General features: G+C 43.2%; 1 protein-coding gene across 8 annotated transcripts in view; it reads left to right on the top strand.

Annotated features, from left to right (window-relative positions):
* Nucleotides 1–13,032, top strand: part of LOC135524798 (ephrin type-B receptor 3-like) — a 112,872-nt gene extending 99,840 nt beyond the window's left edge. For all 8 annotated transcript variants that reach the window (XM_064952625.1, XM_064952624.1, XM_064952620.1 and 5 more), the window contains exons 15-16: nt 2,271–2,426; nt 5,894–13,032. In XM_064952625.1, coding sequence (XP_064808697.1) covers nt 2,271–2,426; nt 5,894–6,002 — 265 coding nt within the window. In that variant the 3' untranslated portion in view covers nt 6,003–13,032. The remainder of the gene's footprint in view (nt 1–2,270; nt 2,427–5,893) is intronic.
* The last annotated feature ends 10,341 nt before the right edge of the window (nt 13,033–23,373 follow it).

Here is a 23,373-nt window from a genome sequence, read left to right as displayed (position 1 = left end):
TGGGGATGAGGTAGGTAAAATTGGGTGGGCTATTTACCGATAGACTATGTACAGCTGCAGCGATCGGTTAGCTGCTCAGATAGCAGATGTTTGAAGTTGGTGAGGGAGATAAAAGTCTCCAACTTCAGCGATTTTTGCAATTCGTTCCAGTCACAGGCAGCAGAAAACTGGAACGAAAGGCGGCCAAATGAGGTGTTGGCTTTAGGGATGATCAGTGAGATACACCTGCTGGAGCGCGTGCTACGGGTGGGTGTTGCCATCGTGACCAATGAACTGAGATAAGGCGGAAGCCACAGGACTCTTCTCACAGGCTCTATTTCCCTACATGGGAGCATTGCAAATCATAGGTCAGGATTTTTGACATGTACATTGAACAACACAATTTTCCCCAATTTGTGGGCGTGGTCGAGGGGTTTTAGTCTGGGACTATCACCCGTCACACACGGCTCGCTTTCATAGCAACCACATGAACAGCATCTACGTGCTCTCCTCCTCTCACATGTTCCCTTTACTTGTTGACTTCATCATACAACACAACAGCTGTATGTGAATAGCCGAAAATGTCCTCCCCAAGCCAAGCCTTCATACCATAACCGCTACACACAGCCTACATCATTGTCACCATATTATCTAACGCCATAGTCAACGTAGCTACGAGAGCTAACGCGTTTGTAATCCCACAATCCAATCCATGTGTACAATCACACAGTACAGTGTACAGCAAGCAGTTTAGCAGTTACCCCCTGCAGGCTCCAGTGGTAATAAATTAATAAAACCGAAAGCTTACCTCGACTTTAAAGGATTGGAGAGTTGGATAGCCAGCTAGCGAACAGAAATATTACTCCTCTTTGTTTGAGTTGGGGTTGTTGAGTAGCTCCATTAGCTAGTGAAACTTCCAATAGGAAACAGGTAACCAAAAACGGTCTTCCAATAGGAAACAGGTGACCAAAAACGGTCTTCCAATAGGAAACAGGTAACCAAAAACGATCTTCCAATAGGAAACAGGTGACCAAAAACGGTCTTCCAATAAGAAACAGGTAACCAAAAACGGTCTCCCAAATAGGAAACAGGTAACCAAAAACGGTCTTCCAATAGGAAACAGGTAACCCAAAACGGTCTTCCAATAGGAAACAGGTAACCCAAAACGGTCTTCCAATAGGAAACAGGTAACCAAAAACCTTGAGGAAACACCCGCTGAGGTGTATCCGCTCAGATGCGTGCCCCTCATAACATCAGACATATACTATCTTAGTGGCCTCTCCCAGTAGAACAACTTCTAGCCTGATCCCAGACCTTTCCAACGACCTTAAGGACTTGGAAAGACCAGGCCGGACAGCTTCCCCTTCAACGCAAGGCTTCGGAGAGTGGCTAACAATGGTCTATTAAGAGAGAACTGTGACTGAGGGTTAATGGCAGCTAGCCCCAACCCTCAGGGCCCCGAAGCACAGGCCTTATTAAACTTCACTCCTTCTATCCATCTGCAGCACTCACCCCTTCAATGGAGCCTCTGTAGCCACTTGTAATAACTTCTACCCTGTCCCCCCCCCTTATGAATCTAATGCCATCAAACGACAAGGATCAACAGAGCAGAGAACGGACAGAGAGAGAGAGGAAAGAGAGAGAGAGAGAAAGTGGTCGTCTTTCTACTCTCTACTCTACTCACTTCTGTCCTTCTCCTTTCTCCTTCCTGTCATTCACCCTCGCACTCGTTCTCTCTTCTCGTACTTCCACTGCTGTTTATATAAATGGCAAGGTAGCCCCCTATTCGTGACATTAATTAGGTGTGTTTTTTAAAATGTTTTATAGTGTCTGAGGGCCTCATTGGGTGTTAACCGCTGTATACACACAGGCACACACACACATGCGCACACACACACGCACGCACACGCGCACACACACACACACGCGCACGCACGCACACACACGCGCACGCACACACGCACGCACACACGCACACACACACGCACAAACACACATGTTGATATTACACAAGCATTTTCATGATGTCTGGGAGATTATTGAGAATATGTTTTTCCACCTCTGCCATATTGTGTTGCCTTGGTCGTCACGCCAAAGAGAACACACACCAGTCCGAGCCTCCAAGCCAGTCTCCAAAGGTTACGTCGGGCGGCTGAGACAGTTGACCTTTGACCCTACAGGGGCGGGCGAGGGGGAGAGCGAGGTGGTTGTTCGAGGGTGAGGTTTCGTCGGTGGTGGAGGTCGAGGCGTGACCTTAACCCTCTTTTCTTTCTTTTTGTCTCCCCCTGTAGGGCATCGCAGCCCCTGCTCGACCGATGCGTCCCCGACTACAGCACCTTCACCACCGTGGGAGACTGGCTGGACGCCATCAAGATGAGCCGCTACGCTGACAATTTCCTCAACGCCGGATTTGCCTCCTTCGACCTCGTGGCCCAAATGACAGCAGAGTGAGTGAAGAAAGAGTCGATTCAGATAGTTGAGTTCAACTGGGGTCACTGTCACGGACAAACAGCAGAGTTATTGGTTGGGGGGGGGTGATTAAAATTAATAAAATCTGGTTGGCTGTCTGCAGTGTGAATTAGGTCAGAGTTGGTTTCAGAGAAATTCCTGATGCACCTCGAATTGTGGCACATAATGGAGGCTGTTGTTTTCACTGACCCTAACCCAAGGCTGTTGTTTTCACTGACCCTAACCCAAGGCTGTTGTTTTCACTGACCCTAACCCAAGGCTGTTGTTTTCACTGACCCTAACCCAAGGCTGTTGTTTTCACTGACCCTAACCCAAGGCTGTTGTTTTCACTGACCCTAACCCAAGGCTGTTGTTTTCACTGACCCTAACCCAAGGCTGTTGTTTTCACTGACCCTAACCCAAGGCTGTTGTTTTCACTGACCCTAACCCAAGGCTGTTGTTTTCACTGACCCTAACCCAAGGCTGTTGTTTTCACTGACCCTAACCCAAGGCTGTTGTTTTCACTGTGATTTGAGTGCGAGACCATCGGGATAACACTACCCCAGAGCTTGACCCTGAGTGGCAATAAAAGACAAGAAAAAGCACAACTTCTAGAGGCTCTTCCTCTTCCCAGAGAGAATTAATGGAGTGTAGCAAGGACCAATCGCGGAGGGTTTAAAGTAATAGGTAATCAGGAAGGGACCAATAAAAGGTCTCCATTCTGGAGCAGACACAAATGAAAGTGCACGTTACCCCACCGTCCCTTTAAGCAATAAAGACGTATAGTCGACCCAGAATTCGATCGCGTTCGTAAAAGAATGCAACGTTTTGAAACACTTTGCGATACAAAATGAAAATGAAAAGTGTCTCATTGTACAAGTCCTGGTAATCCCTCCCTTGTTTCAGTCTGTTTTCTTCCACTTGAGGCCTAATGAACACAACCCTGATTTCAGAGCCAGGTTGGCATGCTATTTATGTAACAGGAAATGTGTGTCAAAGAGGTCATGGAAATGGGGCCAGTTATGATCAAATAAAGGAATTAGGATAATAATGATTAATATATTATCCTCGTTAGGTGGATAATAAAGGGGATGGATGCGTAGGTGATTTGTTTCAATTTGTCAGGCTGACAGGTGTGCTGTACAGTGGCTCTCTCTCCTACCCATAATGGCTAGTAATTCCTCTAATGGTGGTTCATTTATCATCATTTTATCCTCCGTCGTTGAACTGATGAGAACAAAAAAAACAACAATTTATTTATGCGAAATTTGCTGCCATGGACAGTGCTCTATTTTTGAGTGTGTGTGTGTGTGTGTGTGTGTGTGTGTGTGTGTGTGTGCACGCCCGTGTGAGCGCAAAATGGAGAGGACGACGGAAACGAGCAGACAAGCAAGAGTGTCTGTGAAAGAGGTGGAATGTGTGTGTGCGTGTCTTTGTCTGTGTGAGCGGAGAGAACGTACACAGGAGCTGGGGTCCTCGTGGTTTGCTAATCGTTCCTCCAGACCGCCGACCGTGGTTTGCTCTCTCTCCTTCGTTATCGGCGTTGGGAAAACAAAACGAAATAGCGGAAAAGAGAGTCCTTGTGTTATTATAACTAACAATCTGGTACATGAGGCCTTTTGAGTTAAACCAACATCACTGAGGCGATTAGATTACTGACGCCAAACAGGTGCAGCTTTTATTTCAGAGCAGCCATTCTCAAAAAAAAACACATTCCTTATTATGTATAATAAATAAGTCTGTGTGAGTGTCAGCGTTTTCAGATTTCCTCCATTGCATCTCACATTTAGGAGTGAACACTCCTTGTCCTCTTTTCAACTACGAAACAGACAATTAGATGTTTTTCAGAGCTGCCCTGAATGGTCAAACGACCAATTAGTGGGGGGGGGGGGGGGATAAATCTGAATTGGGCTGCCTGTCTAAACACAGCCTGAGAGAAACAGACAGTTTACTTGTCTGTTATTAAGGCACGTAAACCTGGGTGACTGATTGATTACAATTATGGATTGACTGCTTTGCCATCTAACTAATGATTCACCATGAAATGACCAACCAGTTGACTCACTGACTGTGAAGACTAAATGCTTCACCATGAAATGAGTGGTTGACTCGCAGACTGACTGTTTGATTCGCAGACTGACTGTTTGACTCGCCGACAGAGTGGTTGACTCGCCGACAGAGTGGTTGACTCGCCGACAGAGTGGTTGACTCGCCGACAGAGTGGTTGACTCGCCGACAGAGTGGTTGACTCGCCGACTGACTGGTTGACTCGCCGACAGATTGGTTGACTCTCCGACAGAGTGGTTGACTCGCCGACAGACTGTCTGCTGCAGGAATGACTGATGAAGGACTTCCTCTGCTTGGTTCCTTATTAATAACTGGCTGCCTGGCTGTGGGTCTTACTGGCTGGCTGTCTGGCTGACTGTCTGGCTGACTGTCTGGCTGGCTGGCTGTCTGGCTGGCTGTCTGGCTGGCTGTCTGGTAGACAGGTTTTAGTGTTGGCCCACAGTAGCGGAAATCACTGTTTAAACATTAACCTCCCCTCCCCATTACCACTGTCCCCCCCCCTCTCTCGCCCACCTGCTAGGATATTAAAGTATGTTACATCTGGCCCAGGTATCGGTGCACTGAGGAGTGTCACCATTTTGTTGTCATGATCTTAGGAAGTCATTGTATTAAGTGTACACAGAGACCTGTTAATCTGACACAGTGTCCAACTGTATGTCCTCTAATGTAAACATTTTGGGAAGTCTATTGGGAAAGCCTATTGGGAAAGCCTATTGGGAAGCCTATTGGGAAGCCTATTGGGAAGCCTATTGGGAAAGCCTATTGGGAAGCCTATTGGGAAGCCTATTGGGAAAGCCTATTGGGAAAGCCTATTGGGAAGCCTATTGGGAAGCCTATTGGGAAGCCTATTGGGAAGCCTATTGGGAAAGCCTATTGGGAAGCCTATTGGGAAGCCTATTGGGAAGCCTATTGGGAAAGCCTATTGGGAAAGCCTATTGGGAAAGCCTATTGGGAAGCCTAAAGCCTATTGGGAAGCCTATTGGGAAGCCTATTGGGAAAGCCTATTGGGAAGCCTATTGGGAAGCCTATTGGGAAAGCCTATTGGGAAGCCTATTGGGAAGCCTATTGGGAAAGCCTATTGGGAAGCCTATTGGGAAGCCTATTGGGAAGCCTATTGGGAATTGGGAGGCCTATTGGGAAGCCTATTGGGAAGCCTATTGGGAAGCCTATTGGGAAGCCTATTGGGGAAGCCTATTGGGGAAGCCTATTGGGGAAGCCTATTGGGAAGCCTATTGGGAAAGCCTATTGGGAAAGCCTATTGGGAAGCCTATTGGGAAGCCTATTGGGAAGCCTACGTCTTAATGTTTGATACAGTATCCATCCTCAAGACTATGATGTATGATTCTATTACTGTTTATGTCTGACCTACCTCTCCCTCTCTCTCTTCTTCTTTACTCAGAGATCTTCTTCGGATAGGAGTGACATTGGCAGGCCACCAGAAGAAGATTCTAGGCAGCATTCAGGACATGAGACTACAGATGAACCAAACACTGCCTGTCCAGGTCTGAGATGGACCAACCAGAGAGACAGGACAGGAAGGAGAGGGAACTGTGCCAGAGAGAGAGAGAGAGAGAGAGAGAGAGAGAGAGAGAGAGAGAGAGAGAGCCAATGGGAAACCCTAGCTGCCTGACCATCTCAGCCAATCAGATGAAGACAAACCTGGCTTGCAGTGCCTCGAAGGGACTAGACATTGTTTCTTCTTCTTCTGTCTTCCGCGCCGTGTTTCCTGTTGTGTTCTATGTTATTAGTCCCACGTTTTGACAAGATTTAGCTGAATGATTTTTGTATAAAAAAAAAAAGTTTCTAAAGAGAAGGAACGGAACCCATAACCCCATGCGTGCCTCACTTGGTCCAGTGTGGGGTGATCGTTTGCATGCGCGGGTGTGTTTTCGTGAGGATGGCTGGGACTCAACCCCTCCACCCAACCCATCTTCTTGTATCCTGAATTTGGTCATCCTCCTGCGAAAACCCATCTCCTTGAACCTTGAACCTTGACCCTAACATCTGTCGGACAGCCCCCCTGACGGACATTAAAGTTGGAAGTGGACGAACACTGTTTGAGTATAAAAATACAGAAAAAAAAGCTGAAAAAGTGAACAAGCGTTCGCACCCAAAAAAAATGAAGTGTTTGGACACGATAGATGAAGTCCCTCCCATGCTACAACTTGTTTTAGTGTGTGTGTGTGTGTGTGTGTGTGTGTGTGTGTGTGTGTGTCTGTGTGTGTGTCTGTGTGTGTGTCTGTGTGTGTGTCTGTGTGTGTGTGTGTGTGTCTGTGTGTGTGTGTGTGTCTGTGTGTCTGTGTGTGTGTGTCTGTTATACCCCATCTTCATATTGAAGGTGTACTATTATGCACAAGGCCACTGAGAAGGACGTGGAGGAGAAGTGCAAGAGGGTGAAAAATAAGAAGATCATCAGAGGTCAAATGAGAGCATCTGAGATGGCCGCGCTAGTTTGGCCCCCAAACGTCTCCGACCGACCTCTTTCTAAGACGTAGGGGAGAACATTGGCTCATAAGCCTCATCAACTGTGTCTGTCTATGATAAATGTCTATTTGTTTTAATCAGCTCTCCATTTACATTTTCTGTTCTATAGTTATTGGGGTTTGTGTTTCAAGATAGTACTTCCTGTTGGCTGGTCAGAGTTTAGTACTTCCTGTTTGGGCTGGTCAGAGTTTAGTACTTCCTGTTTGGGCTGGTCAGAGTTTAGTACTTCCTGTTGGCTGGTCAGAGTTTAGTACTTCCTGTTGGACACTTTCTGTGATGTCGGGGAGCTAGGCGAGGACTGTGGCAACATACCTGACCAACCGGCCTTTTGTGTGTGTGTGTGTGTGTGTTTATGAATGCGAGAGTGTAACAAGTTACACACACATAATGTACAATGCAGCTTCAGCTATATCCCCACTGTGGAGAATTAGCGCATGAACTGAACAGTGACAAGGAGCGACAATTATATATCGGAAACAGTTACGCTTTATTCTGTGGACAAACTGTTAATGTTTTTATTTTTTATTTTATTGAAATAGAAAATGTTTGGAAATATACACTATATGCATCCACAATAGAGCAGACACACGTAACTTTCTTTTTGCATTTATCTGGATGTTTAAATCAATCCCAAAACGCCAGTTAAATTTCTCTACTTCCACGCACCGTATTTATTTCTCCCCTCACTTGGACAACAGACCATTTGAACTGTGGACTTTTATTCAAAAGAATGATGAAGAGGAAACAGAAGCTCCAAGAGGATTCAGTAAATGAATTAATGATTATATAAAAAAAATATAAAAAAAATGCATATAAAATTGGATATTGTATTTTTGTTGTTGTTCTAAACAGCCTGTACATGTTTTGTAACAAAAATAAGATAAATAACATGAAAACAAAATGGAGTTTGATCAACTGGGAAAGTGTTATTGTGAGATTGATCATTTGATTCCAAGTGAAATGAGCAGATAGAGAGAGACTATTTAGAGAGACTATTTAGAGAGAGCAGATAGAGAGAGCAGATAGATAGAGAGAGCAGATACATAGATAGAGAGAGCAGATAGATAGAGAGAGCAGATAGTTAGAGAAAGCAGATAGATAGAGAAAGCAGATAGATACAGAAAGCAGATAGATAGAGAGAGCTTATTTATGTAGAGAGAAGATAGAGACAGCAGACAGAGAGAGCAGGGAGCAGAAAGAGAGAGAGCAGATGTAGAGAGAGAACATATAGAGAAAGCAAATAGATAGAGAGCAGATGTAGAGAGAGCAGATGTAGAGAGAGAACAGATAGAGAGAGCAAATAGAGAGCAGATGTAGAGAGAGCAGATGAAGAGAGAGAACAGATAGAGAGAGCAGATAGACAGAGAGCAGATGTAGAGAGATGACAGAGTGAGAGAGCAGATAGAGAGAACGGATAGAGAAATCAGAGAGAGAGAGCAGATAGAGTGCAGATAGAGAGAGAGAGACAGCAGAGCAAGAGAGCAGGTAAAGAGAGCAGATAGACGGAGTGAGCAGATGGAGAGAGAGAGCAGCTAGAGAGAGAGCAGCTAGAGAGAGAGAGAAATCAGATAGAGAGAGCAGATTGAGAGAGAGCAGATAGAGAGAGATAGCATAGCGAGAGAGAGCAGATATAAAGAGAGCAGATCTAGAGAGAGAGAGCAGAGAGAGAGAACAGATTGAGAGAGAGCATAGCGAGTGAGAGAGCAGATGGAGAGAGAGCAGATAGAGAGAGAGCAGATAGATAGAGAGCAGATAGATAGATAGATAAGATAGATAGATAAGATAGATAGAGCAGATGGAGAGAGAGAGAGCAGACAGCAAGCGATTGAACAGGAATAGAAAAAGAGAGAGAGTGAGGAAGGGAGAAGTAGCGAGTAGTTGCAGTTAGACGTTTTGTTCATAGGTTGGAGCATTTCAAGGGGTTGTAAAACCGTAGTTACCCTGTGGTTAGACCATTAGAGGTATACATGCTGCGCTAACAACCTCACTCTCCCTTCAAGTGTATGTTTCTGCGTTTCCTTTCAAATTCTAAAGATGGCCGCCAAGGCTAAAAACATTATTTTAGCTGTATCTTCCCTCCGCCTCGATCTTTCATCAAGAGGAGTATATTGTGTAGTTCTATGAGGTTGTCACTACTTGTCTTTCATACACCTTTATCCAAATGAAACTTCAGGAATACCCTAAATGCACCCAACAGAGGATGGAGAATTTTCACTGTGTTTGTACATCTCCAAATTGTTCCGTTGTACCAAGCTGTACTTTTACCCCAAGTCCTTCAAAACAGCGCCGTCACCCTACTCACCTTGTACAGGTGTGTGACAGTGACCGCTCTCAATGCAACCTTTAGGTCCAGAGATGGAGGGCCATTAAAGAAACCATTCTTAATTAAAACGATAGGGCCATAAACGGAACTCCGTGTGTGTGCAGCTCGGCGACTGGGCCCTCGTCCACTGCTCTCAGACAAGTGGGCCCTTTCAACCTGGTCTCAGGGGCAGACGTAACATGCTAAATGTAAATCCAGAACACTCTAGTTAGCATGATGTTTCATATGGTAAATATTAATTTGTGGATGTTCATCATCTATTACGTTTGATATGTTATGAATTGCAATTAGTTGTTGCTAATGTTCGCTAGGTGGCTAACAATAATGTCCGCTAGGTGGCTAACAATAAAGTTAGCTAGGTGGCTAACAATAAAGTTAGTTAGGTGGCTAATATTAATGTTAGCTAGGTGGATAACAATACATTTAGCTAGGTGGCTAACAATAACGTTATTTAGGTGGCTAACATTAGCTAGGCTAGGGGTTAGGATTTAAGGTTATAGAGTCAGTAGTTGTTTTGAAGGGGAAGGGTTAGCTAACATGCTAAGTAGTTGCAAAGTATCTAAAAAGTAGTAAGTAGTTGTATATTTGCTAAAATGCTAAATTTGTCCATGACGAGATTTGCACACGCAACGATTGCGTTATAAGTATCCACCCCAACCAGACCCTACTTTTGTTTTTGCCCCCATTCTGTCTGATGTAATCATACCAAATGTAACATATGATACTAATTTTGCATGTGCCGGATTTCAGTTTACTATGTTACGTATTCTATGAGACCCGGGCTGACCCCTTGGACTCAGCTTGTCAGAGTGATTAAAGCAGCCGGCCAATCTGCCACTCCGAGGCAAACATTCACAGAACAGAGCAGACGGACTATGATGACTTGTTTTTATTTCGTGCGCGGGCTGCAATCATTCTGTCGGGACTCTGCCACTCTGCCTGATTTGTACAGTGCGGGGACAAACAACCTTTGCCTGGAGACAGAAAGAAATCAGGCAGAAATATGGAGCACTTGCTGTAATATATCAGTGTTTTAGTAAGAATGGAGTGGGGTTGAGGGCTGAGGGATGGGATGTACCACCTGTATGGGGAGGGGTGGTAATTACAGTGCTACCCCCCCCACACACACACACACACACACACACACAGAGATTCTCTTCCAGACACTCGAGCTGCTGGGGAGGAGTGGATCAATCCAATATGTGAAAAATATTAGCGGTAGTGTCCATGAATCAAGTTTTGCCATATTCCTCTTTTTTTTGTCTTTCCTTTGAACCTTCTCAAAGCTATGAAGGATATTATGCACAGAAGAAATATCATTATTTTGATTTAATTTTCATCTTATTTTAGCATAGAGGCACAGTACAATACTGATAGTGATAACAAAAACAATCTCAATGTTCGTCAGGCACAACTTTCCAAAATGTAATATGTAGATGGAATGCTATCAGAGAGATGGCTGTGTGTTTTGGGTTTTCAATCAATCAATCAATCAATCAATCAATCAATCAATCAATCAATGTCTTTTATAAAGCCCCTTTTCACATCAGCAAATGTCGCAAAGTGCTGTACAGAAACCCAGCATTTCATGTATGTAATGAGCTGTTTCTGACATTTCTGCTTGACCGGGCGAACGGCTCAGACACACATGAAAACATGAGATGACTCATCGATAGAGCGACGCTCAAAGATACACAAATACGATACGACGTATGACCAGCAGGGTCAAAGTATCAACCACAGTGGTTATAGATGGTGTAACAATATAGTGATTTTTTTTACATTTAATTTAACTTAAGCAAATCAATTAAGAACACATTCTTATTTACAATGATAACCTACCAGGGAACAGTGGGTTAACTGCCATGTTCAGAATGACAGATGTTTTACCTTATCAGCTCGGGGATTCAATACAGCAACTTTTCCGTTTCTGGTTCAATGCTCTAACCACTAGGCTACCTGCTCTAACCACTAGGCTACCTGCTCTAACCACTAAGCTACCTGCCACCCCTCTAACCACTAGGCTACCTGCTCTAACCACTAGGCTATCTGCCACCCCTCTAACCACTAGGCTACCTGCTCTAACCACAAGGCTACCTGCTCTAACCACTAGGATACCTGCTCTAACCACTAGGCTCCCTGCTCTAACCACTAGGCTCCCTGCTCTAACCACAAGGCTACCTGCTCTAACCACAAGGCTACCTGCTCTAACCACAAGGCTACCTGCTCTAACCACTAAGCTACCTGCCACCCCTCTAACCACTAGGCTACCTGCTCTAACCACTAGGCTATCTGCTCTAACCACTAGGCTATCTGCCACCCCTCTAACCACTAGGCTACCTGCTCTAACCACTAGGCTACCTGCTCTAACCACTAGGCTACCTGCTCTAACCACTAGGCTATCTGCGACCCCTCTAACCACGAGGCTTCCTGCTCTAACCACTAGGCTCCCTGCTCTAACCACTAGGCTCCCTGCTCTAACCACAAGGCTACCTGCTCTAACCACAAGGCTACCTGCTCTAACCACAAGGCTACCTGCTCTAACCACTAAGCTACCTGCCACCCCTCTAACCACTAGGCTACCTGCTCTAACCACTAGGCTATCTGCCACCCCTCTAACCACGAGGCTACCTGCTCTAACCACTAGGCTATCTGCCACCCCTCTAACCACTAGGCTACCTGCTCTAACCACTAGGCTACCTGCTCTAACCACTAGGCTATCTGCAACCCCTCTAACCACGAGGCTTCCTGCTCTAACCACTAGGCTATCTGCGACCCCTCTAACCACGAGGCTACATGCTCTAACCACTTGGCTATCTGCTCTCTGGGGATGGAGGTTGAAAAAAAATCACATGCTTGACATGCTGATTCATGAAAAAAAAATGGTAGCTCAGAGTTTGATTCATGAGGAAAAAGCTTGGTTGAACTATTCGCTGTTGGGTTCTACTCCTGGTGGGGGACGAAAAACAAACAAAAGCTGGACGTGAAGTTATGAGCTTTGATGCAGCAGTAAATTGATTTAAAAAAAAATAAAAATAAAAATCTATTGAAAATGTATTTTGTACCTTTTAAGGAGACATTCCTAATAGATGTTTCATACGTATGACCTTACATTGTGACGTATTGTTATCTTATATTCTTGTTGAATCAGATCGTACTGACCTGTATTTCTGCTTAGTGTTGACATGTGAATGGAATGTGTGTGTGTATGTGTGTGTGTGCTGGTATTATCATGTTCTACTGAACTAATCCAATCAGAAGTGACTATACATTTATTGTAGATCCCCAGTATCTCTCTGTGCCAATCGCCCCTCCCCCTCCCGTTTACACTCCTCCCACTCCTCGAACCTTACCAAACTTCAACCAATCCTATGACTTTATACCTCCTCTTTTCCTCTTTTCCTTTTCTTCAGCCATGTTCCTTCTACATCTGTCACTGTTATGTCCACATATATACTTTTCTTACATTTAAAAAACAATAATATGCCTGTGTTCTGGTCACTTTGCAAATCCAAAAGGAGATGTTTAGGACTTCATTATCTATAGTGAAAGGAAAAGGAAGAAAAATATTGAAATAGTTTTGTTCCTCTCTGCAAGTTTTGACATGTATTTAATGACAACAACAACAACAAACAAAAAAAACAAATTGATTTTTTTTTTTAAATGATGCTTTCTTGTAGAAATATTTTTTAAAGACACTTTTTTGCGATTAAATTATTTAAGAAATGTGAGTCTTTTGAGTGGTGTGATTCATTTTTATACACATTTTACATATTCATTTGTATATTTTACAAGTAAGAAACATTTTCACAGGAGTCTTCTTTTTCAAGGATGTAAGAAAGAAAAGTAACGGCCGTTAGAAGGTGAGGACCAAGGTGTAGCGTGGTACGTGTTCGGCATTTTATTAAATATAACTGAACATTAAATAACAAAGTAACAAAAGGCACAGCCTAAACAGCTCCGTCAGGTGCAACACGCTAAACAGAAAATAACTACCCACAAATCATAGTGGGAAAACAGGCTACTTAAGTATGGTTCTCAATCAGAGACAACGACAGACAGCTGTCCCTAATTGAGAACCATACCCGGCCAAAAACAAAGAAATACAAAAACATAGAAAAAAAGAACATAGAACGCACCACCCTAGTCACACCCTGGCCTAACCAAAATAGAGAATAAAAAGCCTCTCTATGGCCTCTCTAGGGCGTGACAGAAAGTTTGAGAAATCACAGCTGTATGTGTACAACATAATTTAGACTGAAAAAGAATTGTCTGAAAATATATAAATTTGATAAATAAGTTACCAGCTGCCGAGAGCTTGCTTTTTAATTTCCTCTCAGATTTTTTGTTACTGTCTTATAATGTTCTGTCGAAGGCAGCTCTTTCCAGACATTTTATACAGTATAAACACAATTCTAGCACTTAGTGCTAGTGATTAGCATAAAAACGATCACACGCCCCTGTTCCCAGCCTCACCTTTCTAATCATCGTTCATGTACAGCATGTCCAAACATATTCACCAATTTGTTCTTTCTGTTCCACTGACCTTTCTTCTATCCACCTTTTTTTTGGAGGGGGGGTCTTTTTTAAAATCTTTTCGTATTTTTGTTTCAGACAGGTCTAAGCTACATTATTCTCTCTCCTTGAAAAAACAGCCCGAGGACATTAATGTCCAACTACAGTCTGTTAAATCTGCCGGAGTACTATCGTTCATCTGTCTACTGGATATTGATTCACAGAGTTCATTCACTTTAATGGTCCTTCTGCTACTGACTAGCATTAGCGCGAGGTACAAAATAAAATATAAGGTGCCCATATTAGGACGGCCTCTGTTATAGCAGGACCTTCAATCTCGGCAGGACTTATATTTATGGTAATAATATTTTAACATAGTTCAATAGTTAGTTCTTGTTCTTGACCGGGATCAATTCCTGAATCCACATGAAGTAGAGTATTAAAAAAGGATTTCATTGCGTGGTGGAAGAAATAGGAAGAACGTAGGAGCAACAGTAACATTTTGTAAAACCCCTCTACACTGGACAGGCATAGCAACTGCATCAGAAACCCACTTGTCAACTCATTATATCTCTTAATATACTGAACAAAAAATTTAAACGCTACATGTCAAGTGTAGGTCCCATGTTTTCACGAGCTGAAATAAAAAGATCCCAGAAATGTTCCATATGCACAACAATATCCTTATTTTTCTCAAATGTTGTGCACATATTTCTCCTTTGCCAAGATAATCCATCTACCTGACAGGTGTGGCATATCAAGAAGCTGATTAAATAGCATGATCATTACTCAGGTGCACCTTGTGCTGGGGACAATAAAAGGCCGGCTTGGCATTGGCATGTGGCCTTTTATTTCAATTGGCATGCTGACTGCAGGAATGTCCACCAGAGCTGTTGCCAGATAATTTAATGTTCATTTCTCTACCATAAGCCACATCCAACGTCATTTTAGAGAATTTGGCAGTACGTCCAACCGTCCTCACAACCGCAGTCCACATGTATGGCGTCGGTTTGCTGATGTCAACGTTGTGAACGTAGTTTGGAAAGGCATAAGCTATGGACAAAGAACACAATTGCATTTTTATCAATGGCAATTTGAATTCACAAAAGTACACAACGAGATGCTGAGGCCCATTGTGAGGCCCATATCGGTGAGCAACAGATACATATCTGCCTTCCCAGTCATGTGAAATCCATAGAATAGAGCCTGATGAATTTATTTACATTGACTTATTTCATCATATGAACTGTAACTCAGTAAAAATCTATGATAATGTTGCATGTTGCGTTTGAATTTTTGTTCAGTCTAATATGAAGTTAAACCTTCTCTATAAGCACAGGCGAAGCTAAAATTATTGAGTGGAAAACAAAAATGAAGGGATCAGGTGTTCCACATCCTCCTCCTTGGAGCCACGTCCCCTGACTCTGTCTATCTCATGTTATCTCTACTCTCCTCTCCTCGTCTATTTTAAAAAAGGAACTCAGATCGGGTGGTCTCCGTGTCTGGGTAGAGCGAGATGCGCTCAGAGAAGTCTCAACAGAAGACTATGGAGGCTTGTGTTGCAGTAGCAGAATACATTCTCGGATCAGAGAGTTGAAGGTTGAGCAGAAAACCAAACTCGAATTGAGACTTTTTTTTTATTTTTTATGATGCCCTCTTTTTCTACAGTTCTCTTTAGATGAAACTGTATGTCGGGGCCCTGTTTCCCCTGAAATTCATTCCACTGCCCTAATACTGCATGTCTGGGGGCCTACCCAATTGAATGTACAGGTATTTCAGAGTTATATGGACCAGTACCAATATGACGTACTGTTGTCCATCCTATGGCTGGTGATGTGGTGTTAAGTCCTGCGTCAGAGTAATGATTGTTTCTGGCCTATTTCATCAACAAACTATAATGAGATGGAGAATTATTGAGATGTCAATAGAGAATAATTGCTTATCCCTCTGGTTGCTACGACGGCATTTGTATAAAACCATTGTATATGCACTAACACGTCTTCAGTTGTGTGTTGGGTCCCAAAGAGGATTAACACGAAGCAAGATCATACACACACTACCAAACACAGAGAGAAATCAGCTTCCTCGCACATCCTCCTTCCCCTAGCCTCACAGCTCTCTCTCTAGCGCTCTCTTTATCTATCACTATCTCTCTTTAGCTACCTCTCTTTCTTTAGCTCTCTCTCTCTCTCTCTCTCTCTCTCTCTCTCTCTCTCTCTCTCTCTCAGACATATGGAGACCTGTATGTCTGTACTAGGACATGGAGATTTGGCATAAATGCAGACAAATAGTGTAGTTCTTAAGCTGTGCACAGACACCAACCGACTGGAACGCCTTAATTATAGCTCTGTAGCCACAACTTGCTAATTGGCAACTGCTTCCCCCCCAAAACGGGCCAAGAGTGTGAATGTGTGTGTGTGTGTGTGTGTGTGTGTGTGTGTGTGTGTGTGTGTGTGTGTGTGTGTGTGTGTGTGTGTGTGTGTGTGTGTGTGTGTGTGTGTGTGTGTGAGTGTTGTGTGTTGTTTGGACATACATTCACTACTAATCCAACAGAGAAATATATTCAGTACTAATCCAACAGGGAAATATATTCACTACTAATCCAGAGAAATATATTCACTACTAATCCAGAGAAATATATTCACTACTAATCCAACAGAGAAATATATTCACTACTAATCCAGAGAAATATATTCACTACTAATCCAGAGAAATATATTCACTACTAATCCAGAGAAATATATTCACTACTAATCCAACAGGGAAATATATTCACTACCAATCCATTAGTGTTCAACTACAGTCTCCAAAACTATCCCACAGCATTACGAACACACACAGAGATGCTTGATATTCACTGTCAAAGCTTTGAATCAATAGGCATATGACAGGAAAACATTGCATGTAATAAACTATAATTTTATGTCTATTAGATAATATAGGCTAGTTTTCAATAGGACCACAAAAAAATAAATATATATATATATATATATATATATATATATATATATATATATATACATATATACACCATGTGTTCTAAGATGAAATCACTTTGGGCCTGCCAAGCTGGTGAACACATACAGAAACCCCCACACACAAGATGGTCTGCAAGATAATGAAGCATGTGCTTACTGATACTGCCTGCTGAGCTTAACGTCCTCATCAGAGTGCAGCAGACCTCTCTCGGGGCTTCGTGTGTTCTGCATATCTGACAACTCGACTCGGTGAAGATCTAATTGTTTACGTTGCGGAATCGGGCTGGCGTAGTCATTAGAATACTAACCGAATTCCATATGAGCTCCTAAAAGGAGATCTCCATGTATTTACCGCATTTCATTCAACTTTTAGGCTTTAAGCCTTGTGTCGGACATCGTCGTTAAATCGATTCGAGCTCAACATGGAAGATTAGCTTTAACCCTCCTTAGAGTCGATGTCCGTGCCCCCGTGGAAATCTGATTAACATATATATTTTTTAAATCTGTCCATTTAAGCTAGAGATATCTGTTGTGAAAGGTGACAGAGCTAGAGCTGTGTTTGTCAGGCCATGAGATATCCCGATAATCTGTCTTCTCACAAAATCATATTTAGCGTCCAAACGGTTTGGTTAAGAAACTGTTATGACCCCTCTATGGAAATATCAGTACGTTTTGCTCTATGAACCCAAAATGCATCTTGGGATTTGTCTGGTTGTCCCCAAGTACCACTTAATAAAATGAATAGAATTATATATGGAGACTGTTTAGTGACAAAAACAAGGGGTTGAAGACAGACACTTCGGAAAAAAACTTCCTTTAGACTTCTTTTGTTCCATGTCATGAATCTGTTATTCAGGTATTTTGTATGGGCTAATAGCATTAACACCCCCAAAAAATGTTTTCAGCAAATATATTATTCCGCTATTTTTGGGATACTTCAATGGGTCTTCAAAGTTCAAAATCAAACAGTTACATGATCCTTGGTATGACCTTCTTAAAACAATTCAATATACTGAAGCTAAGTTGATTTATTTAATGGGGGGGGGGGGGGGAACCAGAAATGGGTGACAATGGGAAATCAGCTCATTGTATCACAATTGGCATTGAAAATTGCCTTAAAATACAATGCATTGTATTTAAACACTGTTTCAGCTGTTCATGTCCCTAATCTATTCAAACATATGTATTTGAAAAAAAACACAGGGAAAATGTTGAAGATAGATACACGTTATCTTAAATAGTAATTGAATAACGATGAACTGACAGCAATGAGATAGAATGGTAGTGCTGGTGTTCCTTCCTTCTTTTAACAACTGATCTGATTCTGACATGTTTAGATAAGATAGAAAGAAATGAGGAAACCAACACCAATTCTCTAATGTAAAAGAATGAAGGACAAACTACAGATTGTAGAGATATTCACGCATGGCTATTTTCATCAATATTTTATTTAACTAAGCATGTCAGTGAATAAGAACACATTGTTATTTACAATGACGGCCTACCAGCGATGAACTGCCTTGTTCAGGAGCAGAACGACATATTTTTACCTTGTCAGCTCGGGGCATTTGATCCAGCAACCTTCTGGTTACTGTCCCAATGCTCTAACCACTAGGCTACCTACCTGCCTCTAACCACTAGGCTACCTGCCTCCTCTAATCACGAGGCTACCTGCCGCCCCTAACCACGAGGCTACCTGCCGCCCCTAACCACTAGGCTACCTGCCGCCCCTAACCACTAGGCTACCTGCCGACCCTAGCCACTAGACTACCTGCCTCCTCTAACCACTAGGCCGCCCTGCCACCTCTAACCACTAGGTTACCTGCCTTCGCTAACCACTAGGCTACCTGCCGCCTCTAACCACTAGGCTACCTGCCGCCTCTAACCACTAGGCTACCTGCCGCCTCCTCAGCACCTGCCACCTTAACTACACCAAACAAAAATATAAACGGAACATGTAAAGTGTTGGTCCCATGTTTCCCGAGCTGGATGCTGAGGAGTTTTTCAGTCTGTAATAAAGCCCTTTTGTGTGGAAAAACCCAGTCAATTCCGATTGACTGGGCCAGGCTCCCCAGTGGGGTGGGCTGCCAAGTGGGTGGGCCTATGACCTCCCAGGCCTACCCATGGCTGAACCCCTGCCCAGTCATCTGAAATCCATAGATTAGTGCCTAATGAATTTAGATGGCTCATGGGCTTATTGAAACATTATTAGCCGCTACCCCATCACAAATCAAAATATAAGGTTGTTTTGTTCCAATACACATTTTTAAAAACAGAATTTATAGATTCAAAATTAATGAAAGGGAAAGACTACGTTAGCTATCTAGCTTGCAAACTATCCTCTTAGCTATAGTCTGCTGAAGTTAGCCAGCTAGCTAGCTAGCTCATTAACTATCCCCACAGAATAATTTAGCTAGAGTTCGCCCAACGTTTGCCTTCCATAATACCCAGTCCACTTGTTTTATTTAATAATTGAGCTTGGACATACCGTGGACTAAAGATTGACACTTGTGTCGTTGAATGTTGCTCCTGACTCCCGGGTCTGTCTCTGAGCACTGTCAGAATTTATTCTAATGTCAGAAGCTCAGATGTGTTTTTGTTCGTTTTTTTTTAGTCTGCCAACTCAATGGAGCGGCCCGAAAAATGATTTCACCCAACAGGAAAACCAGAAAGAACGTATCGTCTCTTCCCCCTGATTGACAGCTCTCAGACCTAATAAGAATGAAGTGGCACCAAGGGTGGCCAATCATATTTCAGGGGTGGCCAGTAACCCCCCCCCTCATACTGCCTCTGGTCACGTACTGCCAGGTGTCCCCAGCTCTCTCTCCCGTCTCCATCCTCAGAGAGGATCCGAGTGAAGACCACCTAATGCCAGGTGACAGCCGGATAAAGGCAGGAGCATTGGGGGTCATTGATAATGTGTTAACATTCTTCGGGGCTTCGCAGCTGTGTAAGTTGGACAGAGAGGGTGGTGTTTTTATGTTCCACAAAGTGCCAACTCATTACGGACCCAGCTTCACCTTTCTGCACTGCCGTTGACCTGTAAACAACACGAGAAGTCAGAGTTGGCACGAAACAACACGGCCAATGTGAAAAAAAACACCACCCCTTGAGTATGAGGCAAACACAGCGGGAAAGCGTAGCGTTTTACGCCAACAAAGGACATCGAAGGAAAAGGAACCATTAGCCGAGCGAGAGAGCGAGAGAGCGAGAGGACAGGCCATATTGGGTCTGGTGCTTCGTTGTTATTCTCGTTGCTTACATATCTTTAGCTGCTCCAATGGATGTTTAGCACCAGACACTGCCAGGCGGAGTTGGCACAGAAGAATTTGATTGGACAAAAGTAACCGAAATGTGACCCCGCCCGCGGCTTGACTGTGACATCATTGAGGATGGGGTCACTCAAAGGACAGAATGAGTTGCATGATGGGAAATATTTTCAGAGGGCGGGGTGCAAGTTTAGGCGAGAGCCAGAATGTAGGACAGAGAGTAAACATCGAAAAAACAATCTGTATATCCGTAAAATGTGGTTATTATATTTTTTTGCGGTAGTTTGCATTCAAATTAAATACGAATTAAATATAGCTATTTTTTTCAATGGGAAATAGGAAATTATTTTAGAAAGTATGTAGTCATCAAAATAAAATATTAAGTCAAGAATAAATGTCAGAAAAGTATCATAGACAATCATTTATACCAGTAATTTGATCAACTGAATAAACTGTAATTGTAAAAATATATAAAGGAAAAAAGGACATGATACTTAAAATTAAATGTAGAGAGTTACTGATTCTATGATATATAAATAATTTGAGAGAAGAATCAACCCGCTGTGTCCACACTTCTCAATAACTGAGATGTACAGTATATCACATTCAATTTGCTGGTCTATCTATGAGTAAATGTTAGCCAAAAATGAACACTGCCTGATTGGTCTATCAAGGAGTAAATGTTAGCCAAAAATGAACACTTCCTGATTGGTCTATCAAGGAGTAAATGTTAGCCAAAAATGAACACTTCCTGATTGGTCTATCAAGGAGTAAATGTTAGCCAAAAATGAACACTGCCTGATTGGTCTATCAAGGAGTAAATGTTAGCCAAAAATGAACACTGCCTGATTGGTCTATCAAGGAGTAAATGTTAGCCAATAAGAACATTTCAAAGGATCATCTAGCGTATCAGTCGTAGACTGATAGTTTTGGCCCAATATATTCTGGGCCGCTTGTGACAGTCACATGCTCACAAAAGACGTTTGAAAAAATTGTTGAACATCAAGAAACCAACTATCAAACCTGGCATGTGGTATTTTTGTTTCTTTGTGACGGGAATATTTGATAAAGTCACACTGTCTGGTTGAAAACCACCATGCTGTTCATTTTGAAGGTTTGAGGCAGAGAAATCTACTGTCTATCTTTCCGTTATCATCCACCTCTTCCATCCCCCTCTACATCGTTCTCTACCGCAAAGCTAAATAACACTGAGTCCTCAGCGTCTACCTGTACAACAGCTGTCTCAAATCTCTGTGTGTGTGTATACAGTACATCATTTTACCGTGTGTGTGTGTGTGTGTGTGTGTGTGTGTGTGTGTGTGTGTGTGTGTGTGTGTGTGTGTGTGTGTGTGTGTGTGTGTGTGTGTGTGTGTGTGTGTGTGTGTGTGGGCATGCATACAATACATTACCTTGTGTGTGTGTGTGTGCATGTTGCTGTCTGTGCTTTTCGAGGGGAGCCGCGTTAACATCTAAACGACAACACCCCACCTTATGGACTGTAGAAGAGGATTAAAGCATGTAGAGAAAATGTGGCCTTTCCAAAACAAGCCCAATGCTCCATTGGCCCTGTGTGATATGATCAAGTCTGTCAGCTTGGAAGGCGTTCTCATCGGCTACAGACATGCACCGACACATCACAAATCCCAGTCAACACCTACCACAGTCACTACCCGCTCTGCCTGGCCTCAACAACACTTCTGTGTCTTCTGCTCTCACCCTGCCTCACCATTTCTGTACTCTGTCCTTGATTTAGATTTTTTTGAGAGTTGGAACGTCATTAGAGTAACATTTGTGCAATATGAAAGGTTCTGAATCTGGATTAAACATCAAACGATTGAATTAATTAATTAATTATTGTCTCCAATGTGTATAGTAAAGAATGTGTGATTTAATTCTACAGGTGTTGATGGAATTCTCTTTTTTTATTGTAAAAGGTAATGGTTTACAACTGCAGAATGGTTAAAATCATGTGAATTACAGTTTTTTTAAATTTTCTTCGAGTGATATCTGCTCTGTGAGCGAGTCTGTGACTCCGTGAGTGACTCTCTTGCTGTCCGTGAGACTAACACCTTATTACCTTACCTTAGCTTATTCTGTTCTTACAGGCTGTTCACCTCCTCTCTCCCTCAGGGTATCTCCAATTCCTGGTAAGCTGCCTCCTTCTGCTAATACCGTAACACACACACACACACATCTATCCCCTCACTCATAAACACACGCACGCCCACACACACACACACACACACACACACACACACACACACACACACACACACACACACACACACACACACACACACACACACACACACACACACACACACACACACACACAATTCAAGTTGAAAGGGGCAGTCTCCCCGGCGGAGAGCGTGGCGGAATCAGATTGAATTTACAGTGGAGACTAGTGACAACTGTGCTAATCGTCTTTGTGCAGTTGGGAAATGGGCCTAGCACTGAAAAGACTGGCTAATTTCTATTCCTGCTCTCTTCTCCATTGCCTTTTGTTCTACCCCCTATTTGATCTGCCACTCCTATAGCCCCTTAATCTGTGCGACCATCTGCCCCTTCAGAGAGGTCAGGAAAGGATCATGTTTTCGTAATTTATTTTCATCACTATGCTATGGTACTGTACAAAATGGAGGGTGATGTTTTCTCTTCTCCACCTTCCTCTTCCTTTCTCATACCTTACTCTACCTTCCCCCACCTTCCTCCACCTTCCTTCACCTTCCTCTACCTTCCTCTACCTTCCCCCACCTTCCTCCATCTTCCTCTACCTTCCTCTACCTTCTTCCACCTTCCTCTACCTTCCTCCACCTTCCTCTACCTTCCTCCACCTTCCTCTACCTTTCCAATACCTTACTCTACCTTCCACCACCTTCCTCCACCTTCCTCCACCTTCCTCTACCTTCCTCTACCTTCCTCCACCTTCCTCTATCTTTCTCCACCTTCCCCTACTTTCCTCCACCTTCCTCTATCTTTCCAATACCTTACTCTACCTTCCCCCACCTTCCTCTACCTTCCTCTACCTTCCTCTACCTTCCTCTACCTTCCTCCACCTTCCTCTACCTTCCCCCACCTTCCTCCACCTTCCTCTACCCTTTTTTCACCTTCCTCCACTTTCCACACCTTCCTCTACCTTTCTCATAGCTTCCTCTAACTTCCCCCACCTTTCTTCACCTTCCTCCACCTTCCTCTACCTTTCTCATACCATCATCTACCTTCCTCTACCTTCCCCCACCTTTCTTCACCTTCCTCCACCTTCCTCTACCTTCCTCGACCTTCCACCACCTTCCTCTACCTTTCTCAT

This window comes from Oncorhynchus masou, chromosome 31, assembly GCF_036934945.1.
Source record: "Oncorhynchus masou masou isolate Uvic2021 chromosome 31, UVic_Omas_1.1, whole genome shotgun sequence".
In the NCBI taxonomy this organism is placed as follows: Eukaryota; Metazoa; Chordata; class Actinopteri; order Salmoniformes; family Salmonidae; genus Oncorhynchus; species Oncorhynchus masou.
This window is presented reverse-complemented; position numbering and strand designations above follow the sequence as displayed.